The sequence below is a fragment of the Trachurus japonicus genome, chromosome 22, assembly GCF_045865225.1.
Source record: "Trachurus japonicus isolate A0001 chromosome 22, Traja_1.0".
In the NCBI taxonomy this organism is placed as follows: Eukaryota; Metazoa; Chordata; class Actinopteri; order Carangiformes; family Carangidae; genus Trachurus; species Trachurus japonicus.
The window spans coordinates 25,711,357-25,739,072 of NC_140928.1; the positions used below are offsets into that span (position 1 = coordinate 25,711,357).

The 27,716-nt window shown below is 43.0% G+C and overlaps 1 protein-coding gene across 2 annotated transcripts; it reads right to left on the minus strand.

Moving 5' to 3' along the window:
* setd3 (SET domain containing 3, actin histidine methyltransferase) lies at positions 1-27,466 on the minus strand. Of its 2 annotated transcripts, none has more exons than XM_085766528.1 (13): positions 27,416-27,466; positions 22,915-23,043; positions 22,021-22,113; positions 21,779-21,927; positions 19,405-19,477; positions 17,036-17,292; positions 9,451-9,509; positions 7,780-7,894; positions 7,612-7,686; positions 6,401-6,567; positions 4,320-4,405; positions 2,485-2,645; positions 1-1,493 (listed from the first exon to the last, which is right to left on the minus strand). In XM_085766528.1, exons 2-13 carry the CDS (start codon positions 23,015-23,017, stop codon positions 1,023-1,025), a joined length of 1,809 nt encoding a protein of 602 aa, XP_085622654.1. In that variant the 5' UTR covers positions 23,018-23,043; positions 27,416-27,466; the 3' UTR covers positions 1-1,022. The 2 variants fall into 2 exon arrangements, with proteins under 2 accessions (XP_085622654.1, XP_085622655.1); XM_085766529.1 differs by lacking the exon at positions 27,416-27,466 and adding an exon at positions 27,206-27,224.
* Between the last annotated feature and the right edge of the window lie 250 nt (positions 27,467-27,716).

Below are 27,716 nucleotides of genomic sequence, written 5' to 3' on the forward strand. Positions count from 1 at the left end.
TTTTGTTTTTTCATACAAAAAGTGTCATCTTTGAAATTCACTTTAAGGCGGTCCGACAAAAAAACTAAACAAACAAAAAAAAACACATCTAACCGTGTCTCACCCAGTCCTGCATATGGCTTTTTCAGGGGCAAACAGCGGTGACTGCTGGGTCACACATCCGTCCCTTTAAGTGATGTCCACAGACACTCCCTCTAACATGAACTCACTACATTCAGATATCATAAAGATACTTTTAAAAACACATGAGAAAAACAAAAAAAAAGAAAATGCTTTCGCTTGTGAAGGGCTGCAGCTACATAATGACAGAACGTGTGCAATTTGACAGTGGAAATCAAACATGTCACTCAAAAAAGCCAGGAAAAAAAAACAAAAAAATATCTGCCATTTTGGCCTGTCAGAAAAGAAAGGGTTAGTCTCATAGGCTAACAAGATCGGTTTCTGTTTAGTTCAGTCGTTCAACTAGAAGCAGAAAAAAGGGGGGGAAACAGAGGGCAGTGATGGTCTTAACTCAGCAGCACACCTCAAAAATACTAGAATACGATTAGATTGTCAACTCAAAAACATACTGGACGCACATGGAGACAAACTGCAGTCATAAACCGACAGGCTTCCAGGGGTTTGGCTTTGTGGGGATAACATTCACCTCACTCCGTTTTGGTTTCTTCCTCTCTTCACCTTCAGACTGTCTCTGCTGGGGGCCCGTTCTCCTGCTGTCTCCCTACGTCGTAGGCCACGGACACTTAATGAAAAGAAACCTAGATTTCAAATTGAAAAACAAAAAGCTAATGTTAAATGTGAACCTGTTCTGCACAGAAGGCTGAGGGACACACTGGCAGTATTTTTAAACAATTTTCAGCAGCAGACACCTAAAAAGCCACGCCGGATGACCACGCAGTCCAAAAAAGTTCTGTAAATTTCTATTTTTTTTTTTCTCTTCAGCTTCTATATTTTTGGGTCATTTAAGAGACACAAAAATAAATAAATAGCATGGACTGTGGCTGCGCGTGGAATATATTTATTCACTCCTCTTTGGGATTCTCTTCAGTTCGCCCGGCCACTTCTCTTTGGCCTTCTCCCTGGGTTGAGCTTCCAGTCGAGTCCAAAGCCGAATTTACATCTTTGCTGACCTCCTCCACCTCCTCCGCCTGCACCGGCTCGCCGTTGGCTTCTATCCCGTACACCACTTTCTCCCCGTTCAGAAGGTGACTGTGCTCCTCCACCTGGATCTCCTGGCCCTCCTCCACCTCCTCCAGCTTACGCAGGATGATGGGGAGCTTGGCGTCCGGGTCGGTGTTTTCCAGCAGGGCGATGTCGCTCTCCTCGTAGCGAGGCAGCGGCGCGCCCTCCTCCTGCTTCTTCTCGAAGTGTATACGCTTGGTCCGACCGCTGGCCGACACCTTCTCCAGGATCTGCTTCTCGGCCAGGCGGAGCTGGATGGCCACGCGGGAGTGCGAAGAGAGATCGGGTTTCTCCAGCATGGACTGGTCCTCCTGGAGGAGAGCAGGAGCGAAGGAGCGAAGGGGAATGAAGAGTAGGGGAGAGGAAGATGAGAAAAGTTTATATGAAAGCAGCAAAACAGAGGTGGTGCTACAGTTTTATACATTTAAATCATAAATTGGTCTCTAATCCAACTCCATTGCCATAATCCCTATAGTTTTAGGAGTAGGTTTGTTACCTTTAATTGTTGGTGCAAGCTGTTTTTAGAACGGCGGAGCAGAGCCGCAAGCTGCTCAGAGCTAAGAATTTCTTGGCTTCCCTCATCAAACTCATCAAATACACAATCCAACAAGTAGTAGTAGTAGTAGTAATTTATTTGTCCCCGTAGGGAAATTGAGCCAAAACACTCTGGTGGACAAGTTGTTTAGTTTTTGAGGCAAATGCAGAGACTGCTTGCCAAAAAACTGCCCCCGACGGGAACGCGCATCAGTGGTTTTGCACGAATTTACCCCGAAAACAACTCTGTCTTGTAACATTCTGTTATTATCTCTAGTGTGGGGAATGTGCAGGTCACAACTTGTCCACCAGAGCGTTTTGGAGTTGTTGGATTGTGTATTTGATGAGTTTGATGAGGGAAACCAAGAAATCCCATTAGCCTCTGTAGTGTAGCTCTGAGCAGCTTGCGGCTCTGCTCCGCTGCTCTAAAAACGACCTGCACCGACAAATAAAGGTAACAAATCTACTCCTAAAACTATAGGGATTATGGCAATGGGCCAATTTGCCAAAATGTATAACTTTAATGTGATGTGCAAATGATGAGGCTTAAAATCAGGTTCATAGGCATGACATCTACAGTATTTATTTCTAGCTTCTCTTATTTCATATTCCTTCCTAATTAAAGACTTGAAGTCTTAACTTTATCCATGGCTTTTGCAGTGAATCCTAAATTCTTGTTGGTTCTTCAAACAACATCTTTCTGATACAGGAACCATCAAACTGATCAGCAGTCAGAAACCCCTGACCATCTAGTGACAGCAGACTGACCTCTGAGCTGGTCTTGTAGGTCTTGAGCAGCAGAGCAGCTCGGGTCTCCAGGAAAGTCCACAGCTTGATCTCGTTGTCCCAGCTGACAGGAAACTCACTGTTGCCCAGGGTGAAGATCTTGTTAATGGCTCCATCTCCGAGCAGGTAGTCCTTCAGCTCCTCTGAAACGAAGCTACATGTTAGCATCTCTTCAAAAGAAACCAAAGCCAACCACCAAGGAGATAGGCACCTCTGTGTGAAGGCAGAAAGTTTCACCTCCCTTTTGACAAAACAAAACATGTAAGACACACTTGTGTTGATGTCCTCATGGAAAACAAACTCTACATGTGCACATGTGTTACCTTTAAACTGTTTGTTAAAAATAAAAATAGAACTAGACTGCAGAACGCTGCCCGTCAGGTCAGTTACACACGGAGCTAGGCATCTGAAAAAACTGATATCCTTTAATGCGCTTTCACCTTTCATGCACACCAAGGTTTCCATTCTCAAACGTAACCGTAGGCAACAAAAAATGTATTGACATCAGGTGTGCAACTTTTACCAGGGGAGTACAAAGTCATTATTAAAAACAGGGAGGGGGGGGTTAATAAACACCTGGCTACGTGTGCACATGTCTTATAGCCTAGATCTTGTATCAAACCTTTGGTCTCTCTCCCTTTATTTAAAAGAAAAGTTCATTTAAACCTATTTACTGTATAATCAGCAAGAGATGTGAAAGGATTTAGAAACAATAAATACTTTTGGGCTACATTCACGCTTACACAATATGTTTACACTTGAAATAAAGAACTCAATTGGATTAACTTACATTACTGTACATGCCTAAAGTAAATACATAATATAAACACAACAGAACAAGGAACAGCAAAGAGGAAAACTAAACATTTGCAAAACAGACAAAAGGGTTGTGTGTGTTGACATCATTGTTTCCAATGGTCCAGAAATGAACACAATGGAGCTTGTGGTGTTTCTGAAACTCTCTGTTGTAGGAGTTGGAGTGGACGGCATGTGTGTTTGTCAAACTGAAAGGTACTGTACTATAACACTCTGCATGTGTAAGTGATCTGATGTTGTGGACACACAGAACGGACAGAACTGAATATCTTCTCATCTGATGCCGCCTCAGGAAGTGAAAGAGCGCTGATCCAGCCGCTCTGACCTTCCACTCTGTTTGCATGAATCATGAGCAGAAAGAAGACAGAGCCGCTCTTTATCTGATCTCCGCTTGCTTACATGGGAAAGATGAACAAGGAGGAGTGCAGCTCCCCGGTGTGTGCGCACAATATTCCATCATGTCACATCTGTTATGAAATGTTGACACACACACAGTCGCATGCACGCACGTACACACACACGCACACACTGCGGCCATTTTAAAGATTAACATGCAGGAGAAAATGTGAATAATATATCAAGCAGGGTCGTGAAGATGAGTCCTGTGACAGAGGAGGATGTGGCCTTGTGTGGTTGGGGATTTATGACAGTGGCACCGTTCTGCATACATGCCGATGAATATTGCAAACCCCCGGTGGATTTCTCCTTCCACACATCTGGTGGCCTGCCTTGATCAATTAAGGAGCTTGGGAACGGACAGGTCTTGCTCTTCCCTTCTCCTTCTCCTTCTCCTCCCCTCTACTCTGCCTCCTCTCCCTCTCACATCTTTTCATCTCTGGACAAAGCAGTCACATGACGACGGTCCCAGAGCATCAGAAAGTGCAGCGTTCTTTGTCTTTGAGTGCGTTACCGGGTTTTGTGGCTTTGAGGTTCTGCAGGGAAAGTCCTGCTGCTGGTACAGTATCTGACTCTGTGTGTGTGTGTGTGTGTCAGTGTCTCACCCTCCGTCATGCAGAAAACTCTGAGGAAGGCCAGGAGTTGGGCTGAAATGGGGGGCTCATTACAGTGCAGGGCAAAGACGCAGGACCTGGAAACACAGCAGGAAACGCACATAAATAAATAAACACATCTAGATAAACAATGTGCACAATGAAAAACCCAACAGTCTGAACTGACAAGAGTTCATTTTAACACATTTTATCTGTTCGAATTTTCATAATTAAGATTTAAAGAAAAGAACACTTAGAAAGTCAGAGGAGACTGTTTATGTGTCTTATTCAGCCTCTCACACAGTTCACAGCCTCTCCCTTTATTTTCTTCAAGAGTCAAGACTGTAATTTTTTAATTTCAAGAGTCAAGACTGTAATTTTTAGAGGCAGGTCTTTATGTCCAAGTGCCTCCAAAACCCCCAATACTAATGACTTCTCTCTTCCCTGCTCGCTCCATTTCATTATCGTTGACTTTCTTTGATTTGATTTTATCTTATTTGACTGTTTTTATTATACGGCTGTTATTCCTACCCATGTTGTATGTCTTTTTATTCATTTTACATGTAATTTTATGCATTATGTCAGCTGTCATGTCTTTTATTCATTATTCTGTGCAGCACAGTGGCTGACACAGTGTGGATGCTTTAAAGTGCTCAACAAATAAAGTTGGATTGGATTGATCTGTCTTGTCTTTAGTTCCTCCTCTGCCTCCGTTTGAAAAACTAACATATGAAAGTTGTTTATTTTCTGAAATGGAAGTGAGACTCAGTGTACTGGGAGCACTCCTCCTCTTCCCTGCAGTTTCCCCAGCAGCTGTGAAACCAGAGTGGTTCAGTAGACTACAGCTCAACACTCCACTGTCCAGTGGTGCAAGTATAATAATTCAGTTGACGGTCCAGATTATAGTGCTGGTACTGTGGCCAAAATAATAAAGCAGCTGTAAAAATGAAAGTTTGAGAGTCTAGAATGAAGGCGTGAGGACCATTAAACCAAACGTGGCCTCTCTGCCGTCTCTCTGAAAATAATATCAGCGTACTGTAGCATCTTGAAGAACAAGTGGGATCCTGGACTCAGTAGGATCTGTTCCTCATCATCGCATTACACACTGAGCTAATTTTAGAGAGGGGCAATATTTTCCTCCTGCTTGAGCAAAGTGATCGATGTGGCGACGGGTAGCACAGGTTCAATGTTATTACAGCACACAAACGCATTACAGCCGCCTCTCTGCTCTTCCTATCAGATTAGCCCCTCTCTGTCCATTCCTCCGGTGGAGCAGCCGGGCTCAGGAAGGAACTCTTTGCAGCAGAGGTCGCGCTGTGTGTTTTAAAAGGAGAGGCTGTTGTAGATGTGCGCGATAAAAAAAAAAAAGGCAGACTAATTACATTTTTCAGTCAAAAGTGCTCACTTATTCCCACTTATCAGAAAGGAATGCAGTCGGAGGCAGAGAGGGAAGTGAGGAGTGCGATGATAGCAGCCGCTTGACATCTCGGCGTGTCCCCGACACCCAGCGCAGAGCTGTTTCCTTTGAAAATGATCTACAAGCGTATCTGTCAATTTAATAGAGCGCCCCGGCAACAACGGGGATTGTTTCATTTAATTTCCACTGTTGAGATTTAGTCATCAATAAGAGATTAAAAAGCGTCTTATTAAAAATGCAGAGCAGAGAATGCTGCATAAAATTAAGAGGCTAATGATAAAATGATTAAGCTTCTTGGTGATGAAAGTGTTGGGGCTGATGGTAAATTGATACTTGGCGGGGAGGGATGAAAAAAAAGAGAAACCTGCTGCAACATTTATAGTATGTATTTCAATTATGCCAAAGGGGAGCATAATTGGTTGAAATATCTACTGTTGGAAGACAAAGTGCTCTGTGGCTTCATGGAGGATACACGGTGTTAGTCACCAGCCTGGAGCTCCCCTTGACCCATATTTAAGACTTGAGAGTAAAAAAAAGCTGCAGGTTTGCAGATTCTATCCCTTCTGGGAGCAGACACCGTGTTTGTAAATGAGACGGAAGGAGAGGGACGTTTGTCCTTTGACTGGAAACACAAAGCTGATAAACCGTGACATAAAGAGTGGGGTTTTGGACGCACGCTGGGATGCCGGCCCGCGCCAGCACTTCGGCCTTCATGGCGTAGAGGCGCTCGCTCTTGCTGACGCCCAACTTGATCTTGACTCGGTCGTGGGCGTTGTCCTGGAAGAAGAAGCCGTTGTGGATGACGAACTCGGCGTTGGATCTTGTGCCGTAGAAGATGTAGATCTATAGAGAGGACAGAGAAGGACATTAAGACATAGAAAGACTTGCAGACTCACGTGAGACAATCTGGCAGTCTATCAAAGGACAAAGCAACTCATTAACACACAAAGACAAATACCAAACATGTTCATGACCCCCCTCTGGCTCTTTAATTTTTATCTCCAGGTGAACCTAGCCTATAGTCTATATACATTGTTTAAGTCCAAGCATTAGCTTTTTTAAGCTTAGCAATTAGTTAGTTTAGCCCAGAGGTCGGCAACCTACGGCTCCAGAGCCGCATGCAGCTCTTTCATCCCTCTGCTGTAGCTCCCGTGGTTTATTTTTTGGGGAAAAAAGTGAATAAATAATGGCCACTTATTTATTTATTTAGTTGTTGATTTTTCATTGTAATAGTTATTTCTTTGGAGATTGAGGTGCTCTTGTGACATTAAAATAAAACTTGTTTTATTCATTTAGTTTTTTATCGATCAAAACATGCGTCACGCCAATTCTTTTCCACCATGAACTACATCAAAAGTAAACATCGCTCGCGATGAGGGCTTGCAATCATGAAAATCGTGAAAAGTGATGTCTTACAACCCTGATATATACACTCTGCGCAGTAAGGTTAAGGGGCAGAAATCACATGAGAGAAATATTTTGAGCTACTATTTTGAAAATATATATTTCTATATCGGACCCTGATCTGATGTATTTGATATTCAGGTTGATGGTTGGCTGCTGTACGCCACTTGAGGAAATTAAGGAATGAGAGCACACTGAAATAGACATTATATAAACTGGCCCCTATTAATGAACAAATACTGTATGCTGCAGTTGAGTGCACGGTTTTCTCTTTCGTCTGTGTGATCTGTGTGTGCATGGCGCGGATGTGGTTTCTGATGTTAAACCATATGTGTAGCAGACTGCAAGATGGAAAAATATCCAAAGTAATGTAGCGTCACAGTGTCAAATCAGGCAACATGGTTTTACCTGGCCCTGTCCTTCATGTACACAGCAGCTTATGTAAACAGAGAGAGGCCAGACAGACAATAAAGCGGTAGTAACCTGTTCGTTCTCCTTGTAGTCCTGCAGCGCCACGCATTCACAGCGATCATCCTCCAGGTTGTAGCCGGTGGTGATCTGCAGACAGACAATCACTTTTTATTAATACAGTGAGATAAACGAGCATGTGTGTGTATGTGTGTGTGTGTGTGTGTGTGTGTCAAACTGTACCAGTCCATTAGTGTGGTTGCACATGTCCCAGAGGGGGATGAGGGCCAGAGTGACCCGGCTGCCGTCCTCAGTAGGGATCTGGTTCTGACGGGTCATCACCGAGGACACGGCCCACCTGTCACACGCACCGACCAATCACAGAAAACTCATGAGATCCTGGGCGGCAGCAGGTGAGGCAGATTTTAATTCTTCAGATTTTAAACAAGAGCACAACAACAGACGACTGCTGTGTGTGTAAAGACTAAGTGGAGTGACGGTGCCCTGAACACAGAACAGTCACGCCATCTCTGTGTGTGTGTACTGTGAGTTTCCCCTGCCGTGCTCCCTGTGCTGGGTACTGACCAAACTGTGACGCTGTCCGTGGTGCTGAAGCAACAGACACATGATATCTGATATCAAACTGTCCTCTGAAGCAAAACTCAAATGTTCTGCAGCCATTTAAAGAAACACCTAGTAGCAATGTTCAGAGTTAAAGGGTATTTGGGGATCTTTGAGTTCCATTTCTGTGTTACAATGTACACTAGGGGGGCAACCGATGAGAAACCTCACGGATCGGACCGGACTGTGATTTTCAGTAACGGATCAGATCGAAGTTGACTGAGCGCGTCAACTTTGGTCTCACGCAAGACTTTGAATTAGATCTAGTTTTACAAACATGTCGGCTTTGCTTGAAGTAAATAAACTTCTCGGTGCATGTTCGAGCAGCCATCTGATGCTGTCTGTGGGAAAAAAATTGCGGCTTTGAGGGATGTAAACAGTCTAAGCAGCGGAACTTCCATCCGCTCCCATTCATCGCTGCCGTGGCGATGCGGGGACAGACACAACTACTGCAAAACAGGAGCAATTAAACTGAAAATCTTCAGATTACTACTTTTAGACCTAAAATGTTAGGAAAATACAGCCCCGAGTTGAATTTGCCCAGAATTGTCCTTTAAGGTCAATATTCCAGTTTCTGAAACATTCAGAATAACTCGTTTACAGGATTAGTCCTGTATACATGGTAATTGTAATCAATTGGGATATCCAATGCGCGTCATTTCCGCTTCTTCTTCCTGTATCCAAAAACAACAACAGCAACAGAGGCGGCACGGCGATCTCGCTATCCCGCTACTTTCTACCGTCTACATGATGCTTATGTCTTTCACCACTTATGAACTTCTGATCTGTTTCCTCCTCGTTCCAAAAGTGTTGTGTTATCTTGCGTTTCACCATGTTTACAACAAGTAGTTCCTGTACTCAAAAGACCAAGATCATTTGTGAATGGAACATGGGCAGAACACAATTTAATGTTCCGTTCGATGGGGATATCCCGATAGGCGTATACGTACATGACCAAATGTTTGGGTTACAAAATGAGTAACCCAGGGGTCATTTTTGGGTTTTTAAACTTTTTTCAAAAGGGTTATTGGTGTTTACATGGCCGTGCACAACCGGGTTATTGCCAATATTCTGGTTATGAAAGGGTTATTGACTGTATGTAAACATAGTCAGTGTCACAGTTTGCCGACCTCAGCAGCGTTGAGCGTTCTCACCACTGATGGGAGAGATGCACTGGACCGATTCCTTAGCATTTGTTCCAATTCACATGCAGGACGCACATAAACAGGTAAAAGATGTGAAGGAGTGTGGAAACAGGCCGAGGACGTTCCCCCCACCCCCACACACACTGACCTGTAGTCATCAAATGTGAAGCTGTCCTTCAGGGCCAGTTTGCTGGCGGCAGGATGAGTCTGGATGGAGGAGAAGAGCAAAAAAAAAACACCAATCAGGATGAAGAATTTTATTATGCAGGCATGCTGGGATGGGGAGGGGGTGGAGGCCTGACAGGGATGCCTAACAAGAAGGTCTGGGAGTAGGGGGCCAGTGCTGGGGCACACGTGTGTGTGTGTGAGGTCCGTTAGTGCAGTGTGACACTCGTCCCCCCCCCATACATCACTGTCAACTTAATTTGTTGTGGCCGGCAGCCGTCATAAATCTGCCTCATCAATTTGGTCCCTGAAACAGTGTGTGTGTGCGCGCATTGTGTTGGAGATTGTGTGTCCACCGACGGTTTCTCCATTTAAAGTCACAGCCTCCACCTAACACAGCCATTTACAGACTGTCCTGAGCTGCAGCAGGAGGGAGGGAGGGAGGGAGGGAGGGAGAGGGGGAAAGGGGTTTGGTGGAATGTACTGTATATAAAAGTCAGTGATTGGTCATAAAATGTTATCTGATCTTCATCTAGACAAACAAACATAATGTCAGAGATAAAAAGACGGGAAGATGGGATGAAGATTCAATATAGTTTATTGTTTTGTATGTTTTTGTGCTTGTTGTTTTTTTTTGGTTGCTGTAGAGTGGATTATTAAATCTTTTATTTACTGAGTTATGATATGAATTTATGGTCTGTGTATAAAACATATGTAGTATGCACATACTGATTATATGTTTTGATTATTTTTTCGTCGTTAAATGTTTGTTCTTTTTTTTCTGTCCTCCCTTATGTTTGTGATGTTGATGGGTTGTATGTTACTGCCACCTGATTATTGTGTCTTTTTTCCTAAAATGAAAAAAAGAGAAAGAAAAAAAATAATGAGAAAGAAAGAAAGAAAAAAAAGGTCCCCATTATGGGTGGTGGTGGTGGGGTTAATAAAAAAAAAAGTTTTTTGTTGTTTTTTTTTTTTTTTTACTATATTTATTAGAGCCTTGATCCCACTACTCCTCTGCATTTTATAATTTTACAATCCAGCTGAGGGCTACCCAGAGCCTGGAATCATTCAAAACTGGCCCAAAAACCTTTCTATTTAGAAAGGCCTATGACTGCTAACACTAATATATGTGACATTCATTTTGTTTGTATTGTTTGTTTGTTTTATTGTGTGCTTTTTATACTTTGCTTTTAACTCTGTAGCACTTTGAGATCTTTCTTTTTTGATGAAAAGTGCATTAGAAATAAAATGTATTATTACTGTATTCCATTTTATTGTTATGATATTCTCTCTATCAACTGCTCGAACCAATTGTTCCTGGTGGGATTAATATAGCTGCATTGATATTGATAGATTGTGTCTTTTTATCAATACCAAACACTAATAATAATGGGTCTTTCATGAACAGTCATAAACATCCACAGTCTTGGGTTTACTGACTGGTTGAGCCTCCTCTTCACTGGCAGCTCAGTGTTCAGGAGGAAGAGTGGACCGTTGTTCCTTATAGATCACTCTCAGGTGTTTAACAGCACAAATGAAACTGTGTGTTCAACCTAAACAGCAGAGAGGAGGCAGACCCACTGCTGAGTAATAACAGTCTCTCAGTAAGAGCTGGTTCTATATCAGCAGCTAGAAAGAGTGTTGGCATTATTTATGATACATTGATATCTAGTCATGGAACCTGGCCCTTTATAGTATATGTTTTTTTTCATGTCTAATGTTCTATTCATTTCAACAGCAAGTGAACATCCCATCCTGCCTGGACGTATGGTACGTTTTGAATGATTGAGCACTAAAATGCACTGGTGTGGTCTTTGAACTTCTTTAGTCCAACACACCAACTCCTGAACACACACACACACACACACACACACACACACACACGGACACCTCAGGGTAAAATAGAGTGGTCACATCATATCTCACCTCTGGAGGTGAGTGGCTGCTCTCTTTCTCTCTGTGTGTGTGTGTGTGTGTGTGTGTGTGTGTGTGTGTGTGTGGATGAGAATTCAGCGCGTCCAGCACTGACACTGATTCATCTCTACAGGTAAGTGTGGAGGATCATGCTTGTCAAGTTAAACAAAGTGACCAGACTTGTATCTCTCTCACTCTTACATACACACATGCACAGACACACACACACACACACACACACACACACACACACACACACACACACACACACACACAAACAATTATCTTTGCTCTGTTTGAGTTACTGAGGTGGATATCCTGTTTCCCACATCTCCCCTACAGTGTCCTAGCACTGGCAGTCATAACTACTGCTGCATGATTTTATAAAAAAATATGAAAATATTGAAATGATCACTAATGTCAGTTGCTATCTCAAGTACAGAAAAATGCAGTGATTACTGAAAGGGACAGTTCAACATTTTGGCAAACTGGCCCATTGCCATAATCCCTATAGTCTTAGCAGTAGGTTCGTTACCTTTAATTGTTGGTGCAAATTGTTTTTAGAACGGTGGAGCAGAGCGGCGAGCTGCTCAGAGCTACACTACGGAGGCTAATGGGATTTCTTGGTTTCCCTCATCAAATTCATCAAATACACAATCCAACAACTCCAAAACGCTCTGGTGGACAAGTTGTGACCTGCACATTCACCATGATATGAGATAATAACGGAAAGTTATGAGAGAGTTGTTTTAGAGGTAATTTCATGCAAAATCGCTGATGCTGACCAACTCTGTCTGGTAACGTCCTGTTATTATCTCATAGCGTGGTGAATGTGTAGGTCACAACTTGTCCACCAGAGCGTTTTGTTGCAAGTTGTTGGATTGTGTATTTGATGAGTTTGATGAGGGAAACCAAGAAATCCCATGAGCCTCCGTAGCGTAGCTCTGAGCAGCTCGCAGCTCTGCTCCGCCGTTCTAAAAATAGCTTGCACCGACAATTAAAAGGTAGCGAACCTACTGCTATGACTATAGGGATTATGGCAATGGGTCAATTTGCCAAAAATGTTGAACTATCCCTTTAAAATCTACTACTCACTCCCCTGTACCTTTTTTGTTTCGTCTTAAAAAACAGGAACAAAAAGAGGGAAACAGTTTATGCTATTTTGTTAGAAGATGTGGACACAGTGGACAGAGAATGGACAAGAATGTCCTCAACTCCAGTTGGTGTGAGCGAAGCTGCCGGCACGGACAGCTGATGAAAGCAGAAGTAAGCCCCAATGAGGCGTGAGGACTGCGTCACTGAGGGATAATAAATAAATGCAAGTGTTGTTGTTAACGTTTACATGTGTTGCTTGTTGTTGTTGTTAACTATGAACCCAACACAAAGACCACAAAAGAACTGGCAGCTGGTGTGAGAGTGTCAGAGCCCAGAGAGGAACCCCCACAACCAGACATATTCAGCTACAGTTTGACTGAGCGGTCAGTTGGAGGTGGACACAGAATATAAAATCACACACACACACACAAACACACTTGAGAGGAGAGAGAGAGAGAGAGAGAGAGAGAGAGCTGCTCACTGAGCTCTTGATGCATTAGCATCCAAAGACGAGGGTCATCCATCATGTGTCCTCTGTGGCGAGACAGAGAGTGTGGGTGTGTGTTGGAAGTGGCTAATAAAGGTATGGGTAACGACAGAAGGTGTGTGTGTGTGTGTGTTTTACTATATTTGTGTGATCTGAGCATCCATACACCACGATACTTTAGTGGCCAGGGTTGAGACAGTTAGGACCTGGTTTTAGGGTTGAGGTTAGAGGCTAAGGAATATAATATGTTAATGAGAATAAACATAAAATATGAAGTAGATTCATAATGAATAAAAATCTTTAAGTGGACAGAAATGAATGTGTAAGAGAGAAATGTGCATAGCGTGGTGAATGTGCAGGTCACAACTTGTCCACGAGAGTGTTTTAGAGTTGTTGGTTTCTGTATTTGATGAGTTTTATAAGGGAAACCAAGAAAAACCATTAGCCTCCGTAGCGTAGCTCTGAGCAGCTCGCGACTCTGCTCAGCCGTTCTAAAAATAGCTTGCACTGACAAATAAAGGTAACAAACCTGCTGCTATGACTATAGGGATTTTGGCAATGGGCCAGTTTGCCAAAACGTTGAACTATCCCTTTAACCCTCAAACAGCATTGAACTCATTGAACAAAAACCCACGAAGCTGCCAGTCCCCACAGTGCAGAGGGCTCCTGCTCCTGGGTCCCCACAAGGATGGTAAACAAGCGCTCTCTCTCACACACACACACAGCACGAAAGAGAGAGAGGGAGAGCTCCGTGTGCATTTGGGTTGAGATAGAGACTGAGCGACTGTCCTATCACCTCATCTTTGATACATCTCCTTTCACCACACACACACACGTCCCTCCTTGTGGTGTAGCCCCTCATTCTGTCACCTCCTCCTTCCTCTCCCTCCTCCTCAGATGACCGGGCTGGAAAATTAGCTTGTCACATTGGCTTTGAATTGAATTGACCTGAATGTACCTTCCTCAAAAACCTCTCTCTCTCTCTCTCTCTCTCTCTCTCTCTGTCTCACTCTCTCCCCCTCTGCCTCTCTCAGTCTGTCTCACTGTGTTTCTATCTTTCTCACTCTCTCTATCAATACAATTCACCTCATATTTATTGGCATTAAATATGAGGTAACAATATGCTAAAACACTGAGTAATGAGAATACTGCATAGAAAAGACAAAAAGTCAAATAAAGTACAATAAAATAAAATAGAGTACTAAAAACACAAAAGACAATCTCATTAATTCTCTGGGAGTTTGTTCAAGTATGGTGTCCTCCTGGATTTTGCACGTGCATGTGAAATACAGGACAACTTTGTTTTTTGGTCTATTAAAGAGGAGTATTGAGCCATTTTGCTCTATGCAGTGCAATACCTATTAATATTTAAACCCTCACCAGGCCTGTTGTGTGTACAGTTTCATTTTTGTTAAGCATGTTCGGGCTCAAAAAGACAACTTTCATTCAGAAATATTGATTGTCACAGCAATTCCAGTAGAACCAGTTCATGCTTGGGTCCTAATTACATATTTTATGGCAATATAACATCCAAAATGCATGCACATGAAGAGGGTTTGTCTCTGGCACACTGACACCATTTTTTTCCTAGATGGCAAACTAAACAATTATAATTCCCAAAAGCCAAAAAATGTCAATTCAAACAGCTAGAAGGTAAGACGTAAGTGGACTTTCACTGCTGTCCCATCTTAAACCTACAAAATAAACAACTCTCTCTCTCTCTCTGACTTCTTCAGTAACAGAGTGTATGTTGGTGTTGTAAGCAGTGACAGAAAGAAGCAAAGACTGATCCATGATGATACATATACATAGATATACACACCCAAAAGCTACTGTCACTAGACTGGCCAAGAGTTGTTATAACATCAAAGACACCAAAAAGCTTTGCATTATCTTAGTACAGCACACAACACTTCATTGTAATCTGAGAATCCAGATTAACAGTGAAGTAAATGGACAGTGTTAGAGCACTGAAACTACTGGTAATTGGTCCCTGAGTTAGACTTCTTCTAATTCACTGACAGTAAATCATTTAATACACAACACTCCCACCTAGTGGAGTCCAATCTGTACTGAGAAGTCAGCAGTAACTGATGCTTTTGTCTGTGGTTACTCTTCATTTCTACAGGGCTTATTGACAATTCACACATGCCTGATATTGTGTTATATATTATGTATATCAAACACACACTATGGAAATATCCTATATCACAGGATCTGAAAGAAAATACAGATATTACAGCTGTTATCTCACGCAAACACTCAGTCTCGTGGCTGTTTCTCATGTAAAACAAACAAGCAGCTGCTGACAGAGAGAATGAAAGTGTTGTGTGATGAGGGAGGAGGCGGCTGACTTCACAAAAGGAGAAGATTAATAATGGGAAAATAGCACATTTTGAGATACTATTCTAGTCTGTGTCTGTTAAACCAACATGTCATTACAAACTATAATCACAAACGCTGCGTCTTATTCCACTAAATGAAATCTGAGTTTTTCCCCAGACTGCCGATCACCATCTCATATCAAGTTATTTAAAGATCCCATATTGTAGATATTCTTTGATTATCAAGCAGATCTAGGTTCTGTAGAGAAACTGAGCCTAACAACTAGTGGTCAGGACTTCTGAAACTGCTGAGATTGAGCTTTAACATCCAACTCAGGTGATCTGTGGTCAGCTCTAAATTCAGGTCTGAACGCAGCCACGCTGCACCGAGCATGTATTCAGTCACTCAGACCACATTCAGAGGTCCGATCGCTCAGACCACATTCAGAGGTGGTCTCTGGTCTGAGCCACATCTGGCCACATCACAGTCTGATCTAGTCCAACACAGTTTCAGTATAAACTGATTGCTCTCAAAGCCTTGATTCTATAACTGGTTACAAAACCTTTTTGGCTCTATTCAAGTAGCACAGAGGAAACCGTCTCTATTACAAGATGTAAAACTGCAGCTCCCAGAAACATCCAGTCACCAGACCAATCAAGCTTAAAATGCTGTGTGTGTGTGTGTGTGTGTGTGTGTGTGTGTGTGTGTGTGTGTGTGTGTGTGTGTGTGTGTGTGTGTGTGTGTGTGTGTGTGTGTGTGTGTGTGTGTGTGTGTTTAATGATGAGTGGAAGCTGAAGTCAGCATCTTAAATGAGCTTTAAATTTGGGTCAACTCTGGGTGAATTCAGTCACCATTGTATTTGAATTCACTGCTGCTCTGACTAGTCTCTGCTCCATGGCCGCTAACAGCCGAGGCTCATGGGTAATGATTTCTCATAGAGTGGAGGTGTAAATGATTGAAACTCCCAAATAAAAACCTGACACTCAGAAACCTACAGGAGTGTTACACCATGCAGTGCCCTGTGTTTCCATATTCTGTAGCTTTCACACACTTTACAACTCTATTGGTTATAAAAAATGTAAACAGCTGTGCAGTGGACCATATCCTTTAAAGGTATAGGTCAACATTTTGTCAAATTGGCCCATTGCCATAATCCCTATAGTCATAGGAGTAGGTTTATTACCTTCAATTGTCGTTGCAAGTTATTTTTAGAACGTCGGAGCAGAGCCGCGAGCTGCTCAGAGCTACACTACGGAGGCTAGTGGGATTTCTTGGTTTCCCTCGTCAAACTCATCAAATACACAATCCAACAACTCCAAAACACTTGCGGACAAGTTGATTATGAATGTTAAATGTATAAACACTGTCTCAGCTGCTATAAATATTATTGTTGAGTATTAATGAGAAAAAATTAAGAGCCAAATGTACTGTACTGTATTGATGAAATGAGATAAATATAACATTATGTCTCACTGCTGGCACTTCAACATGAACCTCCAGATCAGCGTCAGTTCAGTGATTGTGAGATTAACTAGTTCAACGGTTGAGGAAGACATAGGAACTGCATATGTACACTTTAGTTTATTTATCACAAGTTGTCATCACAATATTGAGCAGTGTTATCACACATCACTGACTTTCCTTATACCATGCATACCCAGTCTTTAACACATAAATAGTGTCTATACTTTACTGTAAGTGAATCAGTGTGTCTGTGTCTGTGTGTGTGTGTGTGTGTCCTGCCTACCTGTACCAGCTTGTAGAAGTAGGCGTACTGACGTGCCGTGTTCTTATACTGGCTCAGGACATCCTGCACCGCCTGAGTGCCCAGTAACAGTTGGACCTCCTCCTGCTGGTAGTACAACGGCGTGTCGTACTCCTGGGGGAGGCTGCGGATGTACGGCAGCCAGGGTGAGGCCGGGTCGGCCCGTTCACACAGCAGGTGGAGCGCCAGCGTCACGTTTCCCATGGCCTGCAGGATCCGGTCTTGGCTGTACAGAGGACCTGAGACACAAGATCCGACAGAGGAGGGTTTTCACACGCTGATGGTGAAGAAATGAAAAGTTTCACTCATCTCACCAACTGACTGTGGTGGAGGAGACTGGAACAGAGGAAGGATGAAACCAGTTACAGTATATTTCAACATGAAATAAGGGACCTATTTAGTCTTTCACACAGATCACAACCTCGTCTGAGATCTACAGCAGTTTAGTCCTCATTAACTTTAACTCTAGAAAGTAATAGACTTTTATTGAGCAGGTCTTTGTGTCCAACTCCCTCTATTTGATATGTAGATTTGGTCATAGTCGTTAGTATGAAGCCTTCTTTCTGATGACTTTTCTCTCCTGTTCTCTCTGCTCAATGTGTCTTATGTTAAAATCTTCCTCTGCATTAGTATTTAAAGGGGAACTATGCAAATTTGGTCGCTTTTCTGCTGTTTTGCTAACCCTCCTCCCAGCCACGTGCATTTGTTTTCAATGAAGGTGGAGAAAACAATCCACTGAGCGCTGGATAACGTTATATATCATATTATACATCTTACGATGTGTTAGGCCTGTTCGATTAATCGGTTTTAAATCCTAATTGCGATTATTTAGTTAGGACAATGTTGAAAACGTGAAAACATAAAATCGATTATTTACTCTAACTAGGGTAATTACGGTGCAGCCCCCGTTCATGTATCTGGGTTACCGTAGTGACTTTCGCCTCCTTCCTCTCATCACGCTCTCCTTCCACACACTGTAAACAAACATGTCGGCGTTTGCTAAGGCCAGTGAGGATTTCATTGCCAAAAAGACCAACAGCCCTTTTTCACTATACAGTTACAGCTGTATACAGGAGTTCTTCAGTGGGGGTGGGGTCGTCATATCACGGCGGCTACGGCCGCGTCATCTCGCTCTCTTTTTTCGATCCTCACTCGTCTGCACCTCGATTACGGACCACAGCGTGGTTTCGCAAATAACAGCCATTTAACTCAGGTGATAGAATAACAACAGTCTCGGAACAGATCAGTGGTCGCTGCTGTCGGTGTGATCAAATTAGCGGGTTTGATTCTTGTGTCAGACGTCACACATGCGACTCTTCCGGTGACAGCGCTCTGGCCGCTAAGTGGAAGGCAGTCGGTTGACGTCACGTTTTAGTATAGACAGACAGACAGCCAAACAGACAGACAGATAGATAGACTTTATTATTAGACTCCAGGTCCATTTCAACTTTACAGTGTGTGCATTTGTGTATTTTTGCCTGTCATAAACGAGATTATGGATTACGGGGAGCGTATTTGTTGCTGTGCTGCTGAGACGAGAGCTGGGACACCGGGTCGGAGGCTCTGATCTTGTAAGGTCGGTTTTCGGCCAAGAGACGCTGGAAGACAGGCAGAGAGCCTCCATTCTCCCTCCCAAGTCATTTATTTAACCATCACAATTACTCCGAAGCTGATAATCCTGCATAGTTCCTCTTTAAGACGTGAAATGAAAGTGGTTTAATTGCTGTAACTGAAGACTGAAAATGAGGCTCAGTGTATCGGAAGCACTCCTCTTCTTCCCTGTAGTTCCTGAGCAGCCTGCTCCAGAGGACCTGAATAGACTGTGGCTCAGTCAGCACTCCACTGACCACTGGTGGAAATATCATCCTTTACAATTATCACATTATGGGGCTGGGCCTGCTGTTGCAGTAGGGCTGACCCGATTGTCATATTTTGATAATCGAAGCTTCACGGACATAAAATAGATCAAAATCGAAGCTTCGATGGCCGGGGGGGGGTGCACGATCGTAACGTCCGACGTCCGCCGGGGGGGGGGCTAGCGGAAATAATGAAAGTAATGGCAAACAAACACTGCATATCTTCAAAATCAGGCAGGTTTTCAGGACGGCAAGTAGCCTACTCATTTTAATGTAACAATTGCCAATGAGCACCGGTGTCAAAAAGGAAAAAAAAAAAAAAAAATCGATCACGGACTTCATGATCATGGCAACGAACAAAGCTTCGAATTTTTTGGGTCAGCCCTATGTTGCAGTGCAGCCAGAAATCCACCTACAGGCCACAGGTTTGACGGCCAGAGATGATTCAGATTTGCAGTTTCCGCACAAACACTTTTTATGAACTTAAGTTCTTACCGAGCACGGAGTTCTGGGCCGACTCCACTGTCATCAGCATCTTCCTGGGAATCCACAGGAATAGTTCCTCTGCCTGTGTGCGCATCAAACACACACACACACACACACACACCATAAAAACGTAAGCATTCCACGTGCTCTGCCAATTAGCTGCAGCAGGTGACAGGAGCTGGTTTCATTTAACCAGCAAACTATTCTGTAACCGTGTCCCATTTCAGGGGTCTCATCCTCCAGAGGCTGCATCTGTGGACCCATTGTATCAGTGCCCCATTTCGAAGGTCTTACAAATGGCGGCAGAAAAATGCAGCTTTCCTTTCCTAGGTTATGAAGGCTCCATCCCATCTCCAGATTAATTTGTGCGTCGGGAATGAAACAAAACAACAGCGGCAGAAAAAGGACTGTCTTTCAGCTCACTTCAACAGCTAAAGTTACAGCTGGTAATACTGAGGAATGTTATGAAGTTGTATTTTTGTCATCATGATTGTTCGGCAACAGAAGCCATGCTTTGTTGGTGAGCATGAGCACGGCCGGTGACAGACAGTGAAAATCCTCTATATACCTCCATATACCATATATCGCCTCACAGCTTTTTTACGTTAAAGGGATAGTAGCATTTTTTTAAAGTGGGGTTGTATGATCTACAAATTGCACCGTACTTTAATTGCAGTGGAAGACTCTCTGCACTCCTCCCGTTAGCAACGCCAGCCCATAGCCCTGCCCAGAGCTTTACAACATACAGTGTTGTGAACAGACCCAAAGAAACGGCCTATTTTCGCGGCCTAAAAGAGGTTTTACCTGAAAAAAAATACACAGTTCCATTGTTCGCTATAATATAATTTTTTCCAGCCCCTCAAAGTGCAGGAAAAATGCAGTTTTTATTTGGAGCTAACCAACTGCTGATTGGCGGGCGCTAATCCTGGGCGGAGGGATACGTGAGTTGGTTAGGTCCAAATAAAAAATTTGCGTTTTTCCTGCACTTTGAAGGGCTGGAAAAAATTATATTATAGCGAACAATTATACTGTGTATTTTTTTTTCCAGGTAAAACCTCTTTTAGGCCGCGAAAATAGGCCGTTTCTTTGGGTCTGTTCACAACACTGTATGTTGTAAAGCTCTGGGCAGGGCTATGGGCTGGCGTTGCTAACGGGAGGAGTGCAGAGAGTCTTCTACTGCAATTAAAGTACTTAGGGGCTATTTGGAGATCATACAACCCCACTTTAAAAAAATAATACTATCCCTTTAATACAGCTTCTCAAACAAGTCAAATAGCAGATTTTCTAATGTAGGACTACAGTGGCATGCAAAGGCTTGGGGACCCCTGATCAAAATGTACGTTAATGTGAACAGTTAAGCAAGTGGAAGATGAAATGATCTCCAAAAGGCATACAGTTAAACATGAAACACTCTTTTGCAATATTCTAAGCAATATCAGTGTTTTATTTTTGTTCTCTACAATTTGAGTGAAAAAGGGAAACAAAGCAGCATCCTGCAAAATAATGGGAAACCAGGAGACTTGAGCTCTCAGATAACTTTGACCAATGTATCAGACAAGATATTTATATTTAAGGCTAGTCCTCACTAGTCTGATATGTGAGGACTAGTCAGACCGATGCGTTGCGAACTGATGAAGCCCCTTGGATAAGAGGTGAAACGTCTTCCTGGAAAAATACAAGTCCAGTTGCCTTCAATTCAATTTGCTGCCCAGAGATATGGATGAATGAGAATATCCATAGACATCAGTGTTTCCCCCAGAAAATATGTTAGTTAAGGTGGTGTCTGTCCTGTTGGCGGGGGGGGTCGGCGCGCCGTGCCGTATTCGCGTTCACCACTTCTCTGTGGTGTGTATGTGTGTGAGAGGATGCGGAGATGAATGAAGGCGCTCGTCCGACGGGGGGGGGGGGGGGGGGGGGGGGGCGAATATTGCTACATTTTAATTTTTTTAAGACGTTAGTTTAGGCGGCAGCCCTTTGTTGCTAAGGCGGCCGCCTTAACAGGAAAGCGCTGCGGGAAACCCTGGACATATTTACACACTAGTTTCCAAGGGGGGCTACTAGGTACTTACTATGCAGCATTTTGACAATGTAAAAGATAAAAATATATCATATTGTTTTAAATGTAGCAGGAATGTGTCATTTGTAACTTTATGCCTTTTGGAGATCATTTCATCTTCACCTTGCTTAAAGGGACAGTTCAACATTTTGGCAAACTGGCCCATTGCCATAATAAAGATAACAAACCTACTCCTAAAACTATAGGGATTATGGCAATGGGCCAATTTGCCAAAATGTTGAACTATCCCTTTAACTGTTCAAATTAACAGAAATTTTAAAATCTTCTTGAGATGTCAGGAATAAACAAAGGCGTCACCAAACTCACCTTGATGTCTCTGGTGGCCCGCAGGCCGTAGCCCTCTTCACCAAAGTCAGTCACAGAGAAGCCGTCGCAGGAAGCCCCGCTCTCCTGAGCCCAGGACATCAGGTCATAGAAGTGGTCTTCTCTGTTGCCCTCAAATATTATTGACAGACCTGAAAAAACACAGAGAAAGAGAGAGAGAAAATAGATAAATATTCACTTCTTGTTAATGTTCTGGTCACCTAGTCACCAAACAACCTCCTCACCTTTCTGCTTCTTGCGGATCTTCTCCACTAAACCTCTGATCTGGATGTACTCCTCCCATTCTTTGCCAGCAGAGGGCACTGCACTGCTGCATTCTGGGAAAACACAGGGCAGCATTAACACTGCAGGTGTATCACTTAAACTGACACACAGGCAATGTCCAAAATATAACCATTATCAACCTGAAATTACAGCAAAACACAAAGTGATCTCCTTTTATTCTCTATGATTCATTTCTATCCAAGTGTGAGACGTTTAAGAGCACATGGAGCGTACGTCAACAGCTCTGAACCATCACAGATTCACTGCTATGATACAAGGCTGCATGTGGAACTCCCTTGATGCATTGAGCAGTGCTTCTCCCCATCACTTGTCACTCTCTGCTGTAGTCTGTCGTCATTCTGCAGGTAACTCTGACTCTTTTGTTATAGTCATTTGTTTTTCACTTATCCCCTCGTTATTAAATTACTCTGGGGTCTAAGCTGCTTCACCCCAAATATGAACTGCATAACATTATTATTGTAATTGTACATCTGTGCTGCTGTCATTACTGGTAATTAACATTTACCATCATTACACCTACATAAGTATCACTGTTAAAACTACCAGTCTGGTTCTATTGAGTTTCTCTCAGTAACACTAAAAGGTCTTGACCTGCCACCTAAAGGATACAGATCTAGGAAAGTTATCATTTGTTTTAATTAAAAACACATCATTGGTAGATAAGCATAATGCTTCAGTCATATATAATAAAACTGCAAGGTCTACACCTTTAAAACAAACATTTGCTCTGTTTGAGTTTATCATCTAGCCTGTCTGTGAGCACTGCAGTGAGTGTAGGTCTGTCCTGACTGAGGTACAGACTGTGAAGGTGGCGACAGACAGTGTGAACGTACTCTGCAGCAGCTCAGAGATGAGGTTCATCATCTCTTTGGGGGAAACCACAGCGCTGGCTCCTGAACCCGACTTCTGAGTCTTCACTCGACTCTTCTTTCCCATGGTGCACTGCTGGATGGACGACTGGGCTGAGAAGAGGACACACACATTATTACTGAAAGCATCTCATCCTCTGTTGGATGAGGGGGGGGGGGGGGGGGCTAAAGGGGGGCAAATGGTAGCGTTTTGCCATTAAATATTGATTTTAAAATTACATTTTATTTTCTGTTACATTCAACCTTGTCTCCGTATATTATATATTATGACCCTGTTCTTCATGGAAAAGTCTTCAAAAAATTGCTATTATGTTTGCAAACATTACATTACTATTGCTGATATGCAGTTTCAGTCTTGCATGTTTACATATTATCATGCTAACAGACACATACAGCATACAATGTCTAAAATTTCAGTTCAGCAGCAGAGAATTAATGGTAGTACTGTAGGTAGGTACCAATTTCAATGCATTATGTCTCATTTTATAGGGGAATATTTCTATAATCATCAAAACAATCACTTGCAAATGACAAGATGATAATTGACTAATTTTGTAACTTACTGTTTTTAGTATTACATATTAAATGCAGTTTATTTTATTTATTTATTCATTTTAATGTTTATTTAACAGGGACGATACATACAACATTGCCACAAAAATGGGAAAATGTGATGCATACAAGACGTCTAGCTTCAGCTAATTTGTGGTCTTTGTCCCTCAGGCTTTAGAATAGGATAAAATATACAGAATACAATAAATGCAATGATACAAATATAGTGGAGGATACAGAATGGATCCATGAATAAGTAAACACAGATGCAAATTTCAGATTAAAACACAAGTTAAGTTTAGCATTAAACATTAGTAAAGTGTTGTATTGACAATGACTTGAGAAAAGTTGATGTTAACATTTCTGCTGCTGCTTGAGCCAATGTTTAACTTTCACATGAAACCTCTTTAGTTCTGTTTGGGATTTAATTTCAGATGGTAAATAATTCCATAGGTTCACCTCATTTTTCATATGAACACCTTCATAATAGCATAAATGATTTTGTCAAGAACTAGCCTAGTATTTTAATCTGTGGACACCCGATCGGACCGGGAAGAACTCAGACCCTGAGGCCCCGTAACAGGGGAAAGATGATAGAAAGATCAGGAAGAGCAACAGAGGAAGATGCCTCTTCCAGGACAGACCGCAAGAAATAGATACACAATGGAGCAGATTGTAAAATTAAGGTTTTCCAGATGAAGGGTTTAACAAGCAACCAGACTATACCGTCTGTGCTAAGGTCCAGTTTGTAACATCGCTCTGAGATTTCTGGTTGGACATAAGATACAGGGGGAAACAGACTGAACCAGGAGACCAGCCAACTATTGTGAAACCTGATCTGTACAAACAGTGTCCTCGGAATGTGTTTTTTTGCACTTTTCCTTTATTGTGTTGTACATTTAATTGTAAATCGATACAATTGTTGCCAGACACTTGCCTCCAATCTGGCAGGAAGTCAAAGATAAATGGAACAAATCCAAGTAAACAGATGTTGAAGAGACTGACCCAAGAAGACTGAAAGCTCCAGCTACTGCCAAATAGACTTCTACACAACACAACACTGAATTAATGATCTACTTTTGCCAATAAAAATCCACGTGTGTGTGTGTGTGTGTCTGTGCTTGTGAGTGTTCGAAACCATCATTGTGTGAGGACATTTTTGTTGAACGTTACAATTTCAAATGGCTTTCTGGTGGTTAAGGCCTGGGGCCGGTTTCACAAAGACAGACTCTGACTGTGTCTTGGAAAAAGCTAACTTAACTTAACTATCTTAAACCAGAGTGTGGCACAGCAGGGGATTCTGGGTAAATCAAGGCCAACCAAGAGGTCATAACCAGCCTCTGAGCTCTGTTTACCTCAGCAGGCAGAAAAACGTTTGAATTTTGGAAGATTTTTTTGGAAAAATCAGCAAAGAATGGAGACATCGACCCTAAATACATCTCATACTTCTCTTATCAGACGCTAACTGTACAGCTCACTCACACACCCGCTCCATGCTGGTACAACATGCAACAAGACGAAGAAGCTGCACCATGGACACCGACACAACATTTTCTGATCCACAAATCTCACTCAACTGTCTCTCCAGCGATCTGAAACCTCCATACGAAGTGTTAATCTCCACACCAGGCCAACTTCACTACAGCTCTTGGCAGATATGGCTTTAGGGCTCAGCAAGTTAATCAAAATACAATTGAGATCACAATATGGTCAAATCTATTATCCAAATGCTTGTTTGGTATAAGATCAAACTAAAATCACATCATCCTTATTTTTTCCAGTGTAAATGAAATGTAAATATCATCATTTCAGTGGAAATCATAACATCTGCCATTCTAATCCAGTATGTTTTTTTTCTCAGTGTATTGTTCAGCTGTATATGAATCCCTCCTCCCTGTGGAGCTGGTCACCCCACACGCCCCCCCCCCCCCCACTCTCTCTCTGACATTCACACATTCACAATCCAGACAGTTTACCAAAGCAGAGAGAGTAGTTGAGGCCATTTTTGGCAGTCGGGGTCTCTTTCTGTTTAACCTCACACTACCACCACCACACAACCCCAGCGTGAGTGTGTGTGTCTGTTACTCCCCCTCTCACACTACACAGCTGCTCAGTGACATTTAGTTGTCACTGTGGTCCAAAGCCAACACTTATGTTACAAGAAGAAGAGAAGCTTCAGGCAGACACAGACGGACTTGGCCTTTTGCAGCTGCTGGTTAACTTGCTTGTTCTAAGGTGCGCACACACACACACACACACACACACACGACGGCCAGTCCCGCTCGGTGGAGAAAGAGGCTGGGTACTTGACCCACAATCGGATCTGGTTTTAGGACCACAGATGTTCTAAGGCTGAACTAATGAGGGGGTTTTGTTTTTTTTGCCACATAACATGGCTATATTATGTTTGCAGCAGGTCTCTGGTTGTGTATCTGCTGTTTTCTACAGGTAGGCTATAGGTAGCAGACAGTGGCTTTTTTGGTTTGGTTGCCTGCTGCAGCTGGAAATGAGAAGCACAAGAGTAGAAAAACCAAACAATTAGCAAAGGAAGGCAAAAAAAAAACCTCCACTAGACTTCAAAGTTAATTAAAAATTCTATTATTCATCACAATGAGTGGAGTGCTGCCATTAAATTAGTCAAGTCATTACCTGAAATCAATTTTGCCAGTCAATTGACAAATTGACTGGCAGAGATTTAATCTCTCTTTATCCAGTCAGTTTATTAATAATATTGAAAATGAACTCTGTAGTGAAGTTTGCACTAAAGGACATAACATCATGTATGGTTATGCTGCGTTAAACTTTATTCATCCCCGAGGGGAAATTCATTATTGAACAGAACATTATGAGTAATAACTCAGACTGGCCCTAAATGGGTGCATTTTGCTCCTAAAATTTGAGACAGTGAGTGCAAGTATTTTTTTCATCTACCATGCAGCCAGTAAATTTGCTGTTGTTTTGGGAGGTGTATGAGGATCATGAATGAAAAGGAAATGTGAATATTTGGTTCGCAAGTTCATTTGTGCCCCTAAATTATCTGTTTGTGCTCCTAAAATTTTAATTTAGGGGCCACTGTGCTACCAGTAAAAAAAAAAGCCTGGAGCCCTGAAATAAATAGATATTATGAACTATATACTGTACAAAATATAGAATACATAATACATAAAAAATGACTGTATGTTGAAATCACATTTGCACTTTCTGGCAGAGTGGTGGAAATGACACGACTTCCAGGAAATGCAAAGTGACACACATGAACGTGTGGTTTTGAAGACATTACAACCACAAACGGGGTGTAGATGTAGAACCAGATCCACTCCACTGACAACTGTTCGTGACAGTCAGTAAACACTAAAAAAAAAAAAACATGCACTGACGACCAACAGGCGAAACTTTGTGTCCATGAGTTTGCCTCACGGGAGCAGGGCTCAACTAAAGCTGGGTCTAAGCCTTTTAAAAGTGGGCTACTTCGCCCAGCCCGAGGCTAACGACAAAGTTAGCAGGTTAGTTATCGTGGTGTCTCCTCCTGACAGCCCAGCGCCAGCTAGCTCCTCGGGCTGCTGCCGCCGCTCCCACTAGGCCAGCAGCTCACCCTCTGACCGGGGACTCACGCCCACCCGCGCCGAGCCGTGGGCTGAGCGGTGCACACACACACACACACACAGGGACACACGGGGCTCATTCATCTACACAGTGACTGTACCGTTAGCAGGTTAGCTGCTAGCCGCTAAGCTGTCCAGGGGCAGGCAGGGGCTCAGCAGAAGAGTTACACAAACAGCGAGTTAGCCGCTTAGCTGCACGTCTCCGCTACAGCGCCGCCGCCTGCGCACTGCCGGAGAGTCAGCGTGACAGCCCGGACCACAACTTGACCGTAAAACCCCGCCGTGGACACATTTCTCTGGTTCACTCGTACCTTTCCAGGGACAGCAGCAGACAGTTCCTCTCTTCTGCACACAAACCAACCTTGATGCAGCCCCGCCTCTGATTGGTGCGCCCCCCAGACACGCCTCGGAAAACAACACTGGATTCTGGCCTTCTGATTGGCTGCTGGACGGCACGCTCACGCTGAACAACCAATGTGCTGGTGCATGTGGACATCAAGCCCCGCCCACCGCGCACTGTGATTGGACACTTACTTTTAGACCGCTGAAGGCGACCATACATGGCCATGTTTAAGCCACGGTGATTGGCTGGAGGACGTTTCTGTCATGATC

Excerpts from the sequence above, each read along its gene's own strand:
- setd3 (XM_085766528.1), bottom strand. The coding sequence starts at position 23,017 with ATGGGAAAGAAGAGTCGAGTGAAGACTCAGAAGTCGGGTTCAGGAGCC. Across the intron at positions 7,687-7,779 it reads GCAACCACACTAATGGACTG|ATCACCACCGGCTACAACCT; the intron begins GTACAGTTTGAC and ends GTCTGTCTGCAG. Across the intron at positions 1,494-2,484 it reads CCTACAAGACCAGCTCAGAG|GAGGACCAGTCCATGCTGGA; the intron begins GTCAGTCTGCTG and ends GCTCTCCTCCAG.